Below are 18,685 nucleotides of genomic sequence, written 5' to 3' on the forward strand. Positions count from 1 at the left end.
ATACCAATCTGCTGTATCTGATAATGTTGGATATGCTGCAATATCTGGAGTTTGAGGAGAAATACAAGTTGCAATAAAGAAATAATTTGTTTTCATTTTTAAAAATTAACTTCCGGGCAGCCCGGGTGGCTCAGTGGTTTAGCGCCACCTTCGGCCCAGGCCCTGATCCCTGAAGACCCAGGATCAAGTCCTCCAAAAAAGGTGGCTGATTGAAAAAATTCAAGGTAGCAAAAAAAAAAAAAAAAAAAACATGTTAAAAAATTAAAATAGACTTCCTGTTAAGTGCTATGGGCTTTCAGTTTAGAAGAAAAAGAAAATGAGGAGATACCAACAATTTCTAACTGCCAGGAAGGAGTTACCTGAAAATTTCCAATCACAAACTTCAATCCCCAAAGAATCAAGTGACCACTTTAGATGCAGAATATCTACTCTATGGGATACAATGCCTGACACCGCATAAGTAACCAGTACAGGCTGACTGACTGCAGGATAGAGTTCTTCACTTTGAAGGACTAGTCGCAGTAAGCGACCAGGAAAAGAGCCCAGACTGAGGAAATCATAAACTGTGTCTTTTGTCTAAACAGAATTACTAATATTACTTTATTAGTTGTCCATGATAACCACAAACAAAATTTTAAATCTCTAAGAAGGAAAAATGATCTTAAATCTCCTGACACAAGAACCGAGTTTTCTTTTTATTGGTGATTTATGTATCTGCATTTTAAAAATTAAGATTATAAAAGATTTATTTTCCCCTTTTATGTTCCTTGATGTATATATTCACCAAAGAATTTTTTAAAGTTACCTCATGCTTTGAGGGGTAAGCAAGATAAACTGTCTGAAACGCTGGGAATCTGCCATCTTGAGTATCATGTCCATTGCAATCCTCCGGTTAACCATGTCCTGAAGAACAAAGGTAGGATCTCTGTTGCATCAATCATGTTCCCGCAAAAGCAGCATTCTGCTGGCTGTTACAAACCCCAGCATTTTTATCCAAGGATCATCTACTACTTTATCTGTGATGCCAAACTATTCATATAGGGAAAGGTAATATTCAAAACTCTTGGGGAAAATAACTGAATATACCTAATCTTCCAGGTAAAATTTCTATAGTCAAATTATCTGTTAAGTAGAATTCCCTCCCTCAAAAATACTTACCAACTAAAATAACCAGCAAATATTCCAAAGACACAACTAAATGTTAGAAAATGAATATAATCTGTACAGTAATAATAACCCTCAGAAGAGTATCAAAAGTGACAACTATAAAGTTACTAAATCTCTCAAAATTTCCCTCAATTAAGGTGTTTTAAAACCTTTACCCCTACCCCATCACATTCTACAATGAACCAATTTAAATTTGCAAACCAATTCCTCAATTCAATCTTTAAAATAAGTTAAACAGTATATCAGCGTATATAAAAATAATGCTTCATTAAACAGGTTTGAAACTAAATTAAACTGTGGGCTTACATTTTCCAAGTTCAAATAACAGATAAAAAAAAAAAACATCGAAGTACCTTGAAAACTCCTGAAAAGTTGAAAACGTAACTGTTTTTATAAGCACATGTTTTTAAAGTTCTATTTGAAACTTTATGTGGCAGTACAGCATGGATAAGAACACACTGTTTTGGAGGCAGACCAACATCCTGGTTATTGCTCAATGGCTTGTATTATATAAATTCTTCCCTCAGGCATATCTGTAAAGCAATCTAACTTAAAGTTAACAAAAATAATGAGAGCTTGCATAAGCAGAATGCTGTCCTTTCAAAACACTGCCCTGGGGAGGCCTATCATTTAGTAACAAAGCTGTCAAACCACCAAAATATATGTATTTGTTTCCGATTGGATTTCAGAACTTGGGTACATTTTTCTAAATAATTCCAACGGGGCAAAATGCCATCCTGATTAAGAACCTCTAAGTTTCTGAAAGAGAAGGAAGTTATTCAGAATTAAATTTGACAAATAAGATGGGTGATAAGATTGCAAAATGGCATTTTGAACAAAATTAGTGCATGGTAAGAACAACTGTCTTCTATGATTTATGAATTAGCCCTGAAACCAATCCTCAGAGGCATTTCTAACCAATTGCAGCAATGGTAACATAGGGGGAAAAAAATGACACCAAAAGATTATACAGGATGCACAGGTATAAATTCCATGAAAGAGCACTATGTAAACACTTATGGGTTAGACATCAAGTAGGTAGACGTATCATCAAAAAAAAAAAAAAAAAAAAAAAAAAGACAGTTGATAACTTCCAAAACGGCTATAATTTGGTGGGAGATTCAGACATGAAAATAGAGAAATAGAGGACCACAACAGAATGAAAATGTATAAAATATGCAATAGTGACAGGTACAGAACATACAATTATATAATAAAATATTTTATAATATAAAATATAAAAGATAATAGCATGAATTGGTGTAGGTTGGTGCCAAGGGAGCTCACAATCCTGCCTGGTGGTCACAAAGGCTATATAAAGATCACATCTGAACCAAGTCTGAAAAGATGAGTAAGACTGTGACACAGAGAACAGCACAAGAGGCAGACGCATAGTGTTTGGAAAAATCACAAGTAGCTTAGGATGGCCACAAAGTGGGCAGATACTATATCATGAAGGGTCTCACAGTCACCCAAAGAATTAAACATTCATCCCAGATGAGGTAATTTGCCACCACAGAGTTCTAACACGTAAGTGACCACAATCAGATTCATTTTAGAAATGTAAATCTGGCAAAACAGTGAGGGAGGGACCAAGGAAGAAGCAAGATTAAAGTCTGGGAGTCTGGACAGGAGGCGGTTATGACAGGCAGGGGCTGGGGAGACAGAGAGAAGGTATCAGGAAGGAGCAGAGACTCAGAAGGTCAGATGTGATGGGCAAGTAAAAAGGAAGGGAGGATCACAGATACATCAAAGGTCTGGCAGTGAAAGCTAACTGGGTTGGTAACAGCAATTTGCCACCAATCAAAGTAGGGGATTTAGGAGAAGGAAGAGGCTCTGAGTGGAAGACTCGCTGAGTCTGAGGTGTGGTTGTACACCTTAAGACATCTAACAATGGTTGGGCACAGGGGTCCGGAGTACAAGAGAGATGTCAGGATGAGACACTCAGACTTTCTGGTATCTAAATGTAGGTGGTAGTGTTGGGGACTCTGTGCATGTGTTTAGCATGTAGGTGTAGGTAGGCTATGGTAGCCAGGAAAATCAACAACAGTATAAAAAATAAAAGAGAACCTCATACATTGAAGGGGAATGGCATTAGGGGAAGCAGCACGGAACACACTAGAACCAGAAAAGAGGAGAGAGGAAACTGGCAAGAAGACACATTACAAGAGACGGAGGATGCCAAATACTTTGGTCTCTGGTGTCAAATATGTAAAAGAATTAAAATAATGCTTAAAGTACATTGATAATCCTTGCTAAGCAAGTTTTGCCAGAGTATCATAGTCTAAACCCAGAGTATAGTGGGTTTGGGTTTAGGAAAGAACGAGGCATGAAGAACTACACAGAACAGGTAAAGGCTGGTCTGTGAGGGCTCCCCATGTGCCTCCATTATCCTAAATGCATTTATAAGTCATACCTCACTGTAGCATCTCCCCATAACCCTACAAGGTAGGAGAGATGAATTATGTGATTTTATACATGAAATGAGGCCCAAAGTCCTCTGGGTAAGCAGTGGCAGAGGAGGTCTGAATCCTAGGTCTGTAACTTCCAAGTCAAACTTCCTGCCCTCATGTTGTATCTGCTGCTCTTTTGGTCCAAGAAAGGGTAAGGAAATGCTTACCACTGTTAACATGGAAGATGGAAATAAGCTAGGGAAGAGGTGGAAGCCCAATGGGGCCTGCAGGCTAGCAGGGAGAGCACTAGCTAGATTCTTAGTTCTTCCCTACTAGCTCTTAAGGACTAAAGTGTCAGGGCAGGATCCCTTCTCTTGTGGGTAAAACTAAAGAAAGAACTGCTTCCTTTCAAAATACACATTTCCAACACAACAAAAATTAGAGAATTCAAAATTTAATACCTACCATGTAGACATCAAACTCATCTAGGCACCTGAAAGGAGACTCAGCAATGGACCACAGAGAAAGAATGAAGCAAACTGTGGAAAAAGAACGTTCTCCTCCGGATAAGGCTCTCATGTCATTGAAGGCAGCTCTGTTTCCTTCTCCAGGCTGAACCTTGATGAGTTCATAAAACACAAAGTGTAGCATAAGTCAGACTAAATTCTATAAAAAAAGGTTGGCTAGCATTAAAAAGAATGGGTTTACAGTTAAAAAAAATCATTAGTGATTTAATGATACAGAAATGACATGTATTTATAACAATATTAATTCTGATCCATGAACACGGGATATCTTCCCATTTATTTGTGTCTTCTTCAGTTTCCTTCATCAATGTCCTAAGTTTTCAGTGTACAGATATTTCACTTCCTTGGTTAAATTTATTCCTAAGTATCTTATTATTTTTGATGCTACTGTGAATGAGATCATTTTTTTTTTCTTTTTGCAAACATTGCGAAGTGCTCAGATAATCTTTTGTTACTGGAAATACAGTGACATCTAGTGGCTAAGCTACTTTAAAAGGTAATTACTGAATGTCAAAAAGACACCAGGACCAACTTAAATTTAGGGGCTCACACTGGCCAAGGAATACACAGCAGCAGTGAATTGAAACGTAAAATTTCTTTCAAAAATTCTTATTAAGAATTTAAGGAAAGGATATCATGAAAAAAAGCAAGTGATAAAATTAATAAACTCTCACACAATATCCTGGGGAGACATAAAATAAATCAGAAGGAATTCTATTTCATTTGGGCAAAATTCCATACACACATATATATTCATAAGATGGAAAATCAGGGCACCATCAGGTTGTCTGTCAAAAAGTCCTACCATATGTGTTTTAGCAGACACACAGCTTCACATATTGTTCTCACCCACTATCTGAAAATTATGTGCCTCTCAAGTGGCATTCATTTATAAAAGGGTTATAAAAATTCTCATTTAAACATATACTGAAATTTATTTATCATCTGTAAGTCTGAATCTGTGAGACTCCAAATGAAAAAGCAACTAAGCAGTAAAAAGCCAGATGAAACCCACCAACCAACCAAACTACCCCACATAAAAGCAAGAAGAACTAAGTAACAGGATGTGGTCTTTCGCTCAAAAATTGCCTTTTGTATTAATCTAATAAATGAAGCCCTCGATTAATTGTGGAGATCTAAATTTTACCCCTGATCTATTATTAACTTATAATGGGACTTTGGTCTCAGTTTCCTTATTTGTAAAACAAAGACTAGAGAACTTAAGGATTCCTAAAACACTAATATTCTTTTACTGAATAACAGAGGTGATAATGTCAGAAGGTCTAGCTTTGGTTGTCCTACACAGTTAGCTCTGGAGATAAATGATCCAAATATTTCCACTATTTTCTTTTTTTTTTTTCATTTTTATTAGAGTATAATTCATATACAGTAAAGAATATAAAGCTTAAGTTTTCAGCTCAATTACTTGGGTAATTACTCCAAGCAAGACACAGAACATTCCTAGCATCTCAGCAGATTCCCTCTGTTCTCTCCCAGTCGTGACAAAAATCCAAATGGTTAACAATGATTCTGACTCTAATCATCACCATTTAATCAGGTGAATTTTTATCAGTTTTTGAAGAGTTCTGAAGAATGGAATTGCTGTGCGTCTGCTAAAACACTGCCAGACAGGTTTCTAAAATAGTTTTATCAAATTATATCACTGCTGGCAAAGTATGAGTGTTCCAAGTGCACAGCCTCACCAACCTAAGATATTACTGGTGTTGTTAGTTTTGGTCACACTGGTAGCAGTACAATAGTCATTTATTATGGTTTAACCTTTTTCTTTCTTTTCTTTTTTCTTTCTTTCTTTCTTTCTTTCTTTCTTTCTTTCTTTCTTTCTTTCTTTCTTTCTTTCTCTCTCTCTCTCTCTCTCTCTCTCTCTCTCTCTCTCTCTCTCTCTTTTGAGAGGGAGAGAGAGAGAAAGAAAGAGAGCCTATTGCAGGGCTCAATTCCACAACCTATGAGATCATAACCTGAGCCAAAATCTTAAGTCAGATGCTTAACCGACTGAATCCATCCAGGTGCCCCAAATTCATATTTTCCTGACAAATAATGATACTGAGTACTTTTTCAGGTACTTACTCATTACTTGGATACTTATAAAGTTCCCCCTTAAGCGCTGTGATCATTTCTAAATGTCCTGTCATTCTTTTTCTTAATTATTATTCTTAAAAAATGTATATGAGGTTTATTAGGTATGTATATGTGCTGTAAATTATTATTTATTCTAAGTATTAAAATGAAGTGGCCACTAGGGATACCATAAACATTTAGGCCAATTAGGGACGCCTGGGTGGCTCAGTGGTTGAGCATCTACCTTGGCTCAGGTCGTGATCCTGGGGTCCTGGGATGGAGTCCCACATTGGGCTCTCTGCAGGGAGCCTGCTTCTCCTTCTGCATATGTCTCTGCCCCTCTCTCTGTGTCTCTCATGAATAAAGAAATAAAATTAAAAAAAAATCTATAGCAACTAAGAGTAATAAGCAATTACTTAAGAATTTTGCCCCAAGAAGAAATGTGTGAGAAATATCAGAAAGGGAGATAGAACATAAAGACTTCTAACTCTGGGAAATGAACTAGGGGTGGTGGAGGGGGAGGAGGGCGGGGGGTGGGGGGTGAATGGGTGACGGGCACTGAGGGGTACACTTGACGGGATGAGCACTGGGTGTTATTCTGTATGTTGGTAAATTGAACACCAATAAAAATTAATTTATAAAATTAAAAAAAAAAAAAAAGAATTTTGCCCCAGTTTTGAAAGTGGGTGGTTGCTCTTGACCTCCTGACTATGTAACTTTTAATACTATCTCCCATATTCCTTCTTTCAATGCATGTGACTATTAAAAGAATCCACAGTCTCCACAAAGTTGAATGTAGTGGCTTTGTTTATTCAAAAGAGGCTGGATCTACAGACACCATTAGAAATAAATGCAAAGACAATTACCTGGGTTAGAACATGCTTCAGAGAAACCCTTTCTTCATTTTTTTAGTGACTTTCAGAGTATACGGACTTCCTATAATATCCCACATAATTTAAAATGCTACATGGATTTAAACAAGAAACCCGTGGAGTGAAAAGAGGGTAAACATTTGTCACTGAAAACAAAATTCCTAATTACCTTCACAGTGGCTGGCTGAGGTCGAGATAGGGGAGAGGTACGAAGGCAGCGTTAGCCAGTGAGGTCAACCTAATATTCAACACTCTGACCAACACTATCCTTAGCTTACAAGTAAGTTCTTTTGTTTTCCAAACACAAGAGATTAAAGCTTATCAATGTATCATCAAAGGAAATACAGCAGCTAATCCTCCTAAAAATTAGCAATATGGAGAGTTAAGATACTTACCGATATGCTAAGAGTTTCATTCTTGTGGTCAAAGTTCATTTTTCCACAATAGGCCCGCTGAGACAGTAAGTTGTCAAAGTACAACTTGCATCGTAAAGTCAGACACCTTGAAATGAAGACATGGGGCACATTTAACTGTATATTCAGCATGATCTTTGAGCCAGCATGGAGGGCCAGACAGAAATATGCCAAAATGTTAACTCTGGCTGCTTATTTAACAGCTGGGATTGTTAAGATTTTTCCCCTCGCTTTGTATTTTATTCGTGTTCCCACATTTTTACCACTTCATTTCCTTTTTTTTAATTTCCTTTTATAATCAACAAACACTAAAGAATGAATAAAGATGCTATCCCACACTTAATTAATATCTTCTATTACATTACAGCCAATCCATAGGAATACATCAATCATTCAAGCAATTCATATGAGGCATCACCCTAATATAGAAGACATAAATCTTGTCCTAGAGAGATGAAACTCTAGTACTGTTAAGATAATAAATAAATGGCCTATTCATCTGCATATCACTTCTTGACTTATGGAGACATTCAGGGTGAAGGCAACTTCTTAATCGTTCTGTACCTAGAATACCTTATCCACAGCCTGGCACAATGCAAACTCCATTTATCACACGGCATTCCACTGTAGGGAAGACCTTTCCTTTCCTCCTCAATTATTTATGTACTTATTCACTTTCCTATGTATCAGGATGGAGTCACAGATTCTTCATTTTCTCCACAGAGTTACCATCCGTTCCTGTCCTCAAATGGGCCCAGGTCTGGCCAGTGGGAGCCTCCTGTGTCCTTGGAGCATGACTGTTTCTTCTGAGTACCCTTTATTTTCTGGCACAGCAAGAGGCTCCTCTGTACTTTCTCTGCCCAGCTCCGGAACCAGCCATTTCTCCAAGGAGGGAATGGTATTTAGAAAATAAGATCCAAATGAGAGGAGACTTGGTATTTTCTTAACATCTTTGCTCTTTAATGAGCCTAAGGTTCATTTCTTCAGAGTAATTATCATTTTCTTATTATCCCCCTAATTCCCTTGCTAAACTACATTAAATCTCCACCCCAGAAAATCTGATAGCTGAGTTTTCTTTTGTGACACAGCAACCATAGCTAGCTGGTCAGAATTTTCTGTTAACTTTTCTTTCTTTCACTACTGGTAAGTATTCTTCAATTGCTTCCAGACATGAGATGTCTAAGACTGTCCTGATAAAATGGCAAGGTTCTCCAGTGTAAAGAGATAAACAATTTTAAGAATTTGTTCAAAAAAAAAAAAAAAAAGAATTTGACCATTCTCATTCTACTCCTAAGAATGGGTAAAGAAGATAGAATATATCAGTGGTGAAGAAACATATCAAGATAATAAACTAGAAGACAAATACTTTTACAGAAAATATTCTGAATATAAATTTTCTGGATAACAGTATAAAAAAAATCCTACTGCTTCTGAAAAAGATGTAGAAATGGGCATTGGATTTATTTACTCTCAGCCTGACACAGCCAAAAGACTGGTCGAAATAAATGCAACAAGTTTTCAGACTGACATTGAACAGTAGAGGCAATTCCAGTCAAAATGATCTCTGAAATACAGGAAACAAATAAATTGAGCCTTCCAGATGTCCCACATCACTACTTTCAGAAAGAGTAAAGGGGAGTGGAAATGCAGGTGGAGCCTGCAGGTCTCCCTGTTGAAGACAGAGCTGGGGGAAGGTAAAGTGCTCCGTTCTCAAAGCCTAGAGACGGGGGCACAGAGAACTCTAGAAGACTGACACAGGGAGCCATTCTCTCTGTATTTGTGAGACTGGGGCAAGAAACATCCCAAAGCAGCAGAAGCAATCCCCACAGGTCACCCAGAGCCAGGAATACCCCAGGTCTCAGCAAAAGCCTTCTAACTCCCAAGGTATCAGTGGAGTATCCCAAAGAACACTGCTTCACAGGTAGGAAAGGGCTGGTCCTGGATCAGCTGCTCAGGTCCCACTGCGTGAAACTTACAAGCAGTCTCAAAAGGATAAAAATAAATCCTATTTAAGTGAAGTTCTAATAACACACTTACAAAACTGAAGCACACATTTCAAATATTGACCTATAGTTTAGTTAAGGAATATGGCCAAAAATGCAAAGCCTGTTTTTCTTTATGGAATTACCTCAATTTCCTCAAACATACTAGATATATTTTTGAAATTCTATAGTCTCAGGATTATAGAGTTTTGGGTATAAAAACAGGTGAACAGCAGGTCACGAGGGAATGCCACTGTGGAAAACAGAGGTTAAATGCAAAGACTAGGACTGCCTTGAATCCAAGTAGGTCAAGGTCTATCCTTACCCATAAACTGACCTCTGGTTTATTTCTGTTGTTTGTGATTTTCACTGGTATCCATCTATTCTTGAGAGTATGAACATTTCTGGGTATATTAATAATATCCAGTTTCTCTGACCTTGTGTTCATTCTTTCAACCCATATATATCAACTTTCTACTATATTCCAGGCACAGTAGTAGGTATTGGACACACAGCAGTAAACAAATCAGAGTCTATATCCATGGAGCCACACTATTCCATCAGATCATAAACTGAGATACTACCTCAACAGGTCCTATCAAATACTTGTATCCCTTAAGAACCTGCAATGTCTAAGAGTGAAATAGGCTGTTTCAAAGCCAGTGAGCATCCATTCAATGGACCTATGTAAGCAGAGGTTGAATAGCCCTCTCTGAGTTACCTAGTAAAGGTACCTAACGGAGTGGAAAAATTGGATAAGCTTGTCTCAAAAGTCTCTTCCAATCTAGTATTCTCTGATTAAATGACAGGACCCTAAGTACTGGCCAATAAAGGAAACACTGGCAGTTTCTTCTTTAACTGAGTCGTGTAAAGTTCTTTCAATTTAATTTTATTATTTATAAGAGGTAATGTGAAAACAAAGAAAATATGAAAATGTAAAATATGTGATAATGAAAAAAAATATGTGATAATGTTTTTAAATGCACTTACCTTCTAAATTGTTGATATGTTTTATATCTATGAGTCATTATTTCTTCCAGCAATTTAATAAACCTTTTTAAAGTCCTGACTTTATTATCCAGATCAAGATAGGTTTCTCTTGCTTCTTGATACTGCCTGTTTTATGAACAAAATATTAAGTCAACAAGTGCCATTCAACGAAACATAAAGAGAAGTAAAATCTCAAATATATTTAATGGGGAAGAAGGAAGAGTGCAGGGAGTGCCAAGGGGCCCAGCAATAGCAGGTTGTCCTGTCTCCAGGCCAACTATACTCCCAGAATGAGCATCTGCTGCCTTGAAGGGGAAGCCCTGTACACAGACAGGGCTGGGCAGGAAAAGTCCAGGCCCTGGAGAAGGCAGAGGAAAGACATGAGGAAAGAGCCCAGGTGGGGGCCGGAACGGCAGATCTTAGAAAATGCCAGCAAATACCACCTTCTGAAAGTGAAGGGATCACACTGGAAGGCAAGAAATGTTTCCCTTAGTGACAGATGCCAGTGCAGGAACACAGGGTGAGCACTAGGATCTGCCAACCCCAGCCTGAACAAGTCTACGTCAAAGAGGCAAAGAAGGCAGGGCCACTTGAAAGTGCTATTACAGAGGGCAACTGCTCACTAGTGTAGCAAGAGAGAGAAGATTCCTGAGCGAGTCTGAAAAGCAACCTTGGCCAAGGCTCTACAGCTGCCCACCCCAAGCTCATTCAAATGCCCAGTCCAGGAAAATCCAAGTAGAAAATGAGTAACAGAAAAGGCACCAGTACAGTTATCCACACACAGATATTAACAGAAACAGGCTTGGGAAAGAACAGCACAACACAACCAACAGACAAAGAAAACGCATTAGAACAATGTGGTTACAAAGCCGATGAAAACTATACCTGAAAACGATGAATTAAAAGAGGACAGAACAAGACTTAAATGCTACCTGGAAGACACACCACAAAACAGAAATAAAAGAACTGAAAGAACAGATAAATCAAAGAACTCAGAGAACAGACAGGACAGACAGGTAAACAACAGAAGGTGATAACCAGGTGAGAGGAAGTGGAAAGTGGGAACCTACAGTACTCAAGCTGGGGGGAGGGAGTTAGACAAAAAAAGAACAAAGATAAGAAGACAAAATGAGGAGATGATGCACAGGGCAAAAGAGTGCAGAAAACACTGGTAGACAAAGAGATCAGAATCGAGAAAAACAAACAAAAAAAACGGGGGGGAAGATAACATGGTTAGACAAAGTAACAGAAGACAAAGGACATACAATGTGTGCAACAAAGGCCTAAGCAAAACCAACAACAGCACAAAAAATATTTAAAAACAAAATACAAAAAAGAAATTTTAAGAAATAAGGTAAATCTAGAGATTAAAATAACACAGTGTACACCAAAGAAAGGATCACAGAATCTGACATTCTGGACAAGTTACAGCACTCGTAAACAGAAAGGAGAAAAAGAATGTTCTATCAGGTGGAACTATCCCTTCCAATTCAAAAGCTACAAATCATTTTGAACATGCAAAAACAAAACACATTACTTCACATGGCCATTCTGAGGGAAGCAATTAATTATAAGACAACAAAATTTCAAATAGTCTTTTGGAAAAAGATAAAATATACGTTTCACACCAAAAATACAGGAAAATGAAGAAGTACACAAAAAGTTCACAGAAAAAGATATAAATGGTCAAGGCATGAAAAGATGTTCAGACTCAAAATAAGTAAATGGAAATTAAAATTACATTGTGTTTTTTTTTTTTTTTAAAGGAAATCTACCCATTGGCAAAAAGAATCTAAGGTTATCACACACTGTTTAGGCTGAGGGGAAACAAGCCCTCAGACATACTGCCCTTAGGAATGCAAATAAGCACAGTCCCTAGAAAGGAGTTTTCCAAAATGGATTCAATCCTATTAAAACACCCTGACTATACAGTAAGACACGTACAAAATTATTTACTATGCACCACCATTTATAACAGCAAGAGATTAGATTAAAATTCGACTATCCATCAGTAGATGATTCAATACCATGTAACTGTAAAAAGCAATGAGAAAATACCTATGTACTGATATAAAAAGATCTCCACAATAGATCATTAAATCAAAGAAAGCAATCTAACAGTTTATTTACTGTGCTACCTCTTGTATCTGGCAAGAATGAAAAGTAACATATGCTCATATTACTTTGCATTTATATAAAGAGTTAAAGTATATTTAATAAATTTAACTAGGTAAAAAGAGAAAAGTGGCAGAGATGAAACTGGAGAGGAAACAGCCACCTTTCATGGTGTGCCCCTTTATACTGAATTTAAAACATGGGAGGTAATGCCCTGTCGGGTCCTCATTTCCAAGAAAAGATGAAATAATACTGGACATGCCAAAAAGGGCCCCTAAGTGGTGCAACCCAGGGCAAGACAATTAAGAAGTTGTTATTCATTTGGGACAGTGTTGAGGCCACCATGTCAGGGTCACTGCCAGGGCAGTGTCTTCGATGGCTGTGTGCTGCTCAAGCTGTGTGTGAGACTACAGGGCTGTGCAAGCCATTCTATTCATAGCAGGGCAGCTGGGCACAGTTCTCAGGAAGCACCACATGATCCAACACCCCCAGCCTGATGTGCCCCTTGACCTCCAGTAAAGCTGGTGGAAGGAATCAAGTCCCTAAGGACTGAAGAAAAAATGTTCACTGGAAAAAAAATAAACTGGAGATTAAACTTTACATTTTTAATTTTGTGTTTTTTTTAACTTATTCTTTTATTTAAATTCAATTAATTAATATATAGTGTATTATTATTGGTGTCAAAGGTAGATGTCAGTGATTCATCAGGCTTATATAACACCCAGTGTTCATTACATCACATGCCTTCCTTCATGCCCATCACCCAGTTACCCCACCCTTCAACCCCCTCCCCACCAGTGACTCAGTTTGTTTCCTATGATTTAAGAGTCTCTTATGGTTTGTGGAGATTTTACATAAAAAACAAAATAAAACATGTGAAATATTATTTATTTTAAAGAAAAACTTCTCTTACTTTATTTGTGTTTCTTCCCACTGTTTTTAAGAATATAACTTTATGTCTTAATAATATATATGAAGAATGAAGCAGAAAAGCTACCAACCACTTACCTCATTATTTCCTCTCGATCACCATGACTAGCATGTTCTGCTTGTATCTTTTGTCTTAATCTATTAATTTCTTTGTCCAGAATTGATGCCGATTTTTTTACTTCTATCCTTTCTGGGCAGATTTGTCTTGCTTGTGACATTTTCTCCTAAGGTTGTAGATGTTTAATATCTTTAAAAATATAGTAATTCACTGGATAACTTGTGCCCACAAACGCACAGTAAAATCCTGAGCTTAGGATCAGAATTTTACAGGTATTTTAATACCTTGTTATTTCTTTAAGCCTTATGTTGAGAAGAGAATCTAGACTCTTTATACAAATCTTCAAGAGGAAACTGCGTTACTGTGCGCGACTTTAATAATTTCTAATATCTCCCTATCTTCCTAGTGAAATAGACTTCAAGTGGCAGTTATGGAAAGTGTGGCATTTTTCGTAACTGAGGTCAGACAGTTTTCTGTATTTTAGGATGGCCTCTGAACATCAAATAGTACTGAAAATAGAAACAAAAGACCCTCATATTCATAAAATATTTAAAAACTCCAAGTACCTTTACACATAGTACTTATTTTATATTTGTAACATTTCATATAAGTCATAAGCAAGTGAGACAAGCAATCAGAGTTAAAGTTATTTTCCTAAGAAAAGTTGGAATCTACCTCTTCTGGTTAGACCAAGTTTGCCTCTTCAGTGTTATCTAAGACAGGGCTGCTGCTAACAGCTGCTAACAAGGGTGTGTGGTAGTATGCGGGAGCTGAATTCCAGCCCAGTCTATACCCATGCTAACTCAGAGGAAGGGATGCCTTTTTCTGACATAAAGCTCCATTTATTTGCCACGCTGGGCATATAAGGAGCTACAAGTAGCTGAGAGCAAGTGTCACTTTCCAAATTCCTCAGAGACATGAGATTAGACCTGCTGTGTGAGCTAAAGCCTTCTCCATGGTGGGTGGTTTCATTGATTCACTGAAACAACTGTCATTCTATACCAAATGGATATTCATCAGACCCCGTGCCTGTGTTTGAAAACCCGACATTAAGGAAAACACTTTAACAGCCATGACTAAGTTTGTCAACAAAACACAAAAGAAAAATGCTGGATAACCTCTAGTTCTTTTTCTTTCATATCCAGTTCTCGTTTCTTTTTATTTAAAGTATCCAAGTGTTCTTTCTGTTTTTCCTCATAATGCCGCTTTCCTCGTTTTTGGTTATCCAGTTCAGAATCAGCAAGGTTTAATTCATCCTGTTTGAAAAAAGCCAAAATAATCTATAAAGAAAAGTTGTTTAAAAAAAATTACCAGCATAGGTATAAAACTGACAATAAGTGGACAGGGTTACGATGCTTCCAGAGGCAAGTGTTAGAGCTCATATCCAGGTGTATGAATGGAAGTGAGGGGTTTCAACAAATTAAGTCACATTATTATATTCAAATCCTATCATGAAGTCTCCATATATTATGTTGCTTACAACTCTACTTTGGTAAACACGGTAGTTTTATGGAGAGCCACATCAACCTGAACAGACTTAAAAGAACTCAAGTGCTGAATATTTACAGAGGTGATCTGTTTTTCTTTAAGAAGGTGAGTCAGGGTGAAAGAGAAAAGGATGCAAAAAATTTATCACTGACATGTTTAGTCATCATTCTGGAAGTATAACCTCATATTTTAGCACAAAATCTAACTGTAAAGAAGCTATCCCAAGATCACCTTAAAAATAAATAGTAGTGGAGTATGATAAGGTAAAGATGCATATTATAATGCACAGCAACCACTAGAAAAAGAAAAGAGTTATAGCTTAAAAACTAGAAGAAATTTTAAAAAGGAACACTCATAATTACTAGTCTAATCCTATTAAGAGAGGAAATAGGAACAGAACAATGAAAACACAAATAGCAGCAATTACTTTTAAGATTAAATGCTTTCTTTTTAAGACCAAGTACAAGGCAAGGATGTCTAGTCCCATTCTACTCAACACTGCACTGCAGACCCAGGTCACTTCAATTAAAATGTAAAAAGGAAATAAAAAGCATAAATATCAGAAGAGTAAAACCACATTTAAAAAAAGAGATGATTGGAGTGTCTGGGGTGGCTCAGTCAGTTGAGTGTCTGACTCTTGGTTTTAGCTCAGGTCATGATCTCAAGGTTATGGGATTGAGCCCATGGGGAGCTCTGTGCTGAACGTGGAGCCTGCTTGGGATTCTCTCTCCCTCTCTCTCTGCCCTACCCACCCCATACATAAATAAGTAAAATCTTAAAAAAAAAAAAAAAGATTTATTATTTATGAAGAAATTTTGAAGGAAAAGCTTTTTAAATTAATAAGTCAGAAAACTCACTGGATACCAAGCCAAAACAAAAATCAGTAATATTTCTACATGCAAGGAATAATTCAAAAATTAATTAACATCTGTAACATTCACTATAGTATCCAAAACGTCAAACACACACCCAGAATACACAATGAATGCTTTAAAAGTCAACAAGAAAGACACATAACACAAGTAAAAAAAAAGGCAAAGATTTGATCAGACATTTCTCCAAAGAGGATACACACAGGAGCGATAAGAACATGATAATTTGCTCAACAGAATTAGACATAAGGAAAATGAAGAACCACAACAAAGAATCAAAACCATAAAACCACAACAAGAATCAAAACCAAAACAAGAATATTTCAGACTTAAGCAGCTTGCCTGGGTGGCTCAGTCTACCTTTGGCTGAGGTCATGATCCCAGGGTTCTGGGATTAAGCCTCACATGGGGCTCCCTACTCAGCAGGGAGTCTGCTTCTCTCTCTCTCTCTCTCTCTCTCTCTCTCTGACTGCCCCTTGCTCGTGCTCTCTGTCACTATCTCTCTCAAATAAATAAAAAGTTTCTTAAAAAAAAAAAAAGAACACTTCACACTTAACAATATGGTTAAAACAGAAAAGGCATACAATAACAAGTGCTAGTTGGCAAGGATGAGGAGAAACTGGGACACTCAGACGTTGGTGATGGGAATTTGTAAAGCAGTGTACTTTTGAAAATAGTTTAAAAGTTTCTCAAAACACAGCATTAGCATGTAACCTAACAATTCTACTCCTGGGTATTTATCCAAGAGGAAAAAAACATGTACATGAATGTTCATAGTAGCAGTACTCAAAGGGCCAGCAATTGATGGATAAATAAAATGTGATACACAATGGCATATTACTAGGCAATACAAAGTTACAAACTACTGATATATGCTACAACAGGGATGAATGTTGAAAACATACTCAATAATAAGAGGTCAGTCACAAAAGACCACATATTGTATGATTCCACTGACATGAAATGTCAAAATAGACAAATCTATAGAAACAGAAGTAGTGGTTGCCAAGTGGCTGTATAGAATACAAATCCTGAATATATTTTTAGGTTTTAGATGTACATAGAAACATTTCTTTTGAGGAACTGTGAATGGTGTTGTAGTTTTAATTTCAATATCTATATATTCATTGCTAGTGTATAAAAATGTAATTTTTTAAATTTTATTTTTTTAAATTTTATTTATTTATTCATGAGAGACACACACAGAGAGAGGCACAGACACAGGCAGAGGGAGAAGCAGACTCCATGCAGGGAGCCTGACATAGGACTCGATCCCGGGTCTCCAGGATCAAGCCCTGGGCTGAGGGTGGCGCTAAACCGCTGAGCCACCTGGGCTGCCCTAAACATGTAATTGATATGTGGTATGTTTATCTTGTATTCTGTAACTTTGCTGAACTTGTTAGTTCTAGGAGTTTTCTTGTAGATTCCTTGAGGTTTTTTTCTAAGTAGACACTCATAGCGTATCAAAGAGTTTTATTTCTTCCTTTACAACCTATATATCTATTATTTCCTTTTCTTACCATATTGCACTGGTTTGAACTTCCAATACTAACTACATTGAGTAAATGTAGTGAGACAAGCATTTTTACCTTCTTCATGTTAACGAGGTTGTTCCTGGTCTTTAATATGTTGAGAAAATTCCTCTTTATTTCTATTTTTCTGAGGCTTTTAAAAAAAACCACGAATGGGGGAATATTATCAGATATTTTCTCTGTATTAATTGATATAGGATTTCTCCTCTTCAGCCTATTAATACAGTGAAAAGAGTCTTGCATCTCCAGAATAAGTAAACCTGGTGGTCACTGTGAATAATGTATAAAAAGGATATGCATTTTATATAGTCCTTTTTTTTTCTTAAAATATTTTATTTATTTATTTAAGTTTTCCTTAATCTGAAAATGTTTCAATTTTTCTTTTACTCCTGAAAGATAACTTATGCTGGAATTAGCTTATAGTTTGGCTGGTCTCTTCTTCCAGCACTGAAAAATTGTGTTACTTCCATGTGGTCTCTATGATTTCTGATAGAAACTGGCTATCATTCAAATAGTTCCTCCCCACCCCCCCCATATAGGTAAGGTTTTTGTTTTGTTTTTTTGTGTGTGTGCTTTTAAGACTTTTTCTTTGTCTTTAACTTTTAGAAGTTTGACTATGATGTGTCTTATTGTGGATTATTTTGGGTTTATCCTGTTTGGAGTTTACTCCCTTCCTTAATCTGTAAGTTCAGACTTTTTGCCAAATTTGAGAAGGGTACAGCTATTATTTCTTGGAGTATTGTTTTAGCCCTGTCCTCTTTCTCCTCTCTTTTGGGGACTCCAACAATGCAAATGTCATATCTTTGGTTATATAGTCTAAAACAGATTCTTAAAGTGTTATTCATTTTTCAGACTTTTTTTCTTTGGTTTGGTTTAGTCTACTTTCTGTTCAGATTTATAAGGGAAAATAAGGAAAAATTATGAACTACTACATGTTTAATATATGTGATAAACTTCAATGAGACAATAATATCCCTAGCTAGAAAACTTAAGATGCTCAGAATCAACTAAAGAAATTGAATTCATAAAGAAACTACAGGCTACCAAGAAAATTACAGGTCAAGATAGCTTTGCTGGTAAATTAATTAAATATAAAAAAAATAATTCCAAACCTGCAAAAACTTTCAGAAAGGGGAAGGGAAAACACTTCCAAACTCACTTTGTAAGGCCAATATAGCCGTAATTAAAAAAAAAAAAATCAAACACATCACAAGAGAATCAAAAGACTAATGAATAAACATGGGTCAGAAATCTTGAAGAGGATGTCATA

General features: G+C 36.8%; 1 protein-coding gene across 1 annotated transcript in view; it reads right to left on the reverse strand.

Annotated features, from left to right (window-relative positions):
* The window catches only part of SMC6 (structural maintenance of chromosomes 6), a 73,051-nt gene that overhangs the window by 1,660 nt on the left and 52,706 nt on the right, over window positions 1-18,685 (reverse strand). The window contains exons 21-26 of the mRNA XM_055327347.1: window positions 14,642-14,779; window positions 13,544-13,689; window positions 10,421-10,546; window positions 7,431-7,536; window positions 4,026-4,178; window positions 806-903 (exon numbers count right to left, since the gene is read on the reverse strand). Coding sequence (XP_055183322.1) covers window positions 806-903; window positions 4,026-4,178; window positions 7,431-7,536; window positions 10,421-10,546; window positions 13,544-13,689; window positions 14,642-14,779 — 767 coding nt within the window. The remainder of the gene's footprint in view (window positions 1-805; window positions 904-4,025; window positions 4,179-7,430; window positions 7,537-10,420; window positions 10,547-13,543; window positions 13,690-14,641; window positions 14,780-18,685) is intronic.

Source organism: Nyctereutes procyonoides, unplaced genomic scaffold (genome assembly GCF_905146905.1).
Source record: "Nyctereutes procyonoides isolate TBG_1078 unplaced genomic scaffold, NYPRO_anot_genome, whole genome shotgun sequence".
NCBI lineage: Eukaryota > Metazoa > Chordata > Mammalia > Carnivora > Canidae > Nyctereutes > Nyctereutes procyonoides.